The 1004-nt window shown below is 35.6% G+C and overlaps 1 protein-coding gene across 1 annotated transcript; it reads right to left on the reverse strand.

Moving 5' to 3' along the window:
* Positions 1–425: 425 nt before the first annotated feature.
* On the reverse strand, positions 426–998 carry LOC129570944 (ATP-binding cassette sub-family C member 4-like; the record flags this gene model as incomplete). Its single annotated transcript, XM_055450668.1, has 2 exons — positions 426–827; positions 898–998. Coding segments are annotated over 2 exons (390 nt in total), but the record flags the coding sequence as incomplete, so codon positions are not given.
* Positions 999–1004: the final 6 nt, after the last annotated feature.

A 1004-nucleotide genomic window follows, 5' to 3' on the forward strand; every position in this document is an offset into this window, starting at 1 on the left:
TTTCAACTCGCCTGATGATGGAAACACGGTTTCCGAAAACGTTAGCGCTACGACTGCTAGTGTCCTGCTAGTGTCAAGTCACATAATACCAAACGCATCCATTCTTAATAGGAAAACAATGAAAAATTAATGGGTGCGTTTAATATTATGCAGCATTTACGTGCATTTACGTTCGACACTAGCAGTCGTTGCGTTAGCGAAAATTAACAGCATACATATTTTGTATCAGAATAAGAAAAGTTGAAATAAAATATCATTAAATGATTTTTGACTGATACAGTGTTCCTGTTCATACAAGATTTTTGAAATCATCAGCTTCAGATTGTGTTTAACCCATAAAATTTATTTATAACCAAAAGATCGAACATTGTGTATCGATCACTCGATAGAAAACGGAGTAAATATTTCAAAATAAGAAGGTGTGGTTTTTAAGTCATAACTCTCAACGTAATCTAAAAACGTTTGTTTTATTCATTCGATTTTCAAATCAATTTGAAATCCATAAATAGTGTGGAATTAATTTCTAGTTTCTACTTTTTCATAACGTTGTCGTCTTCACCTTATCGGCTTGCTTTGATTGGAATTGTTCAAGTGCAACTTGTGACAAGCGTTCGAATTCATGTTCTCCGAGGGCTTTGACCATACCATAGAAGATGCCATTTTTATTTTGTAACAAATTGTGCGGTTCATCAAACTCGCTTGCTCTTCCAGAATCCATCACTAAAACACGATCCGAATCGATAATGGTATGCAATCGATGGGCGACAGTTAGAACTGTGCATGCAATGAATTTCTCTCGAATTGTCTGTTGAATTAACAAATCCGTTCTGCAAAAAAGTGAAAAATGTATGAAACGATATTCTTTTCGAATATATTTTGGATAATGCATAAACATACTGTGGATCGACATTGGCCGTTGCCTCATCCAAAACGAGAATTCGATTTTTCCGCAAAATCGCTCGCGCCAAACACAAAAGTTGACGTTGACCCACTGAATAATTGGC

The sequence above is a fragment of the Sitodiplosis mosellana genome, unplaced genomic scaffold (assembly GCF_009176505.1).
Source record: "Sitodiplosis mosellana isolate CC-2019 unplaced genomic scaffold, AAFC_SMos_1.0 Smas_scaffold_764, whole genome shotgun sequence".
Classification (NCBI taxonomy): domain Eukaryota; kingdom Metazoa; phylum Arthropoda; class Insecta; order Diptera; family Cecidomyiidae; genus Sitodiplosis; species Sitodiplosis mosellana.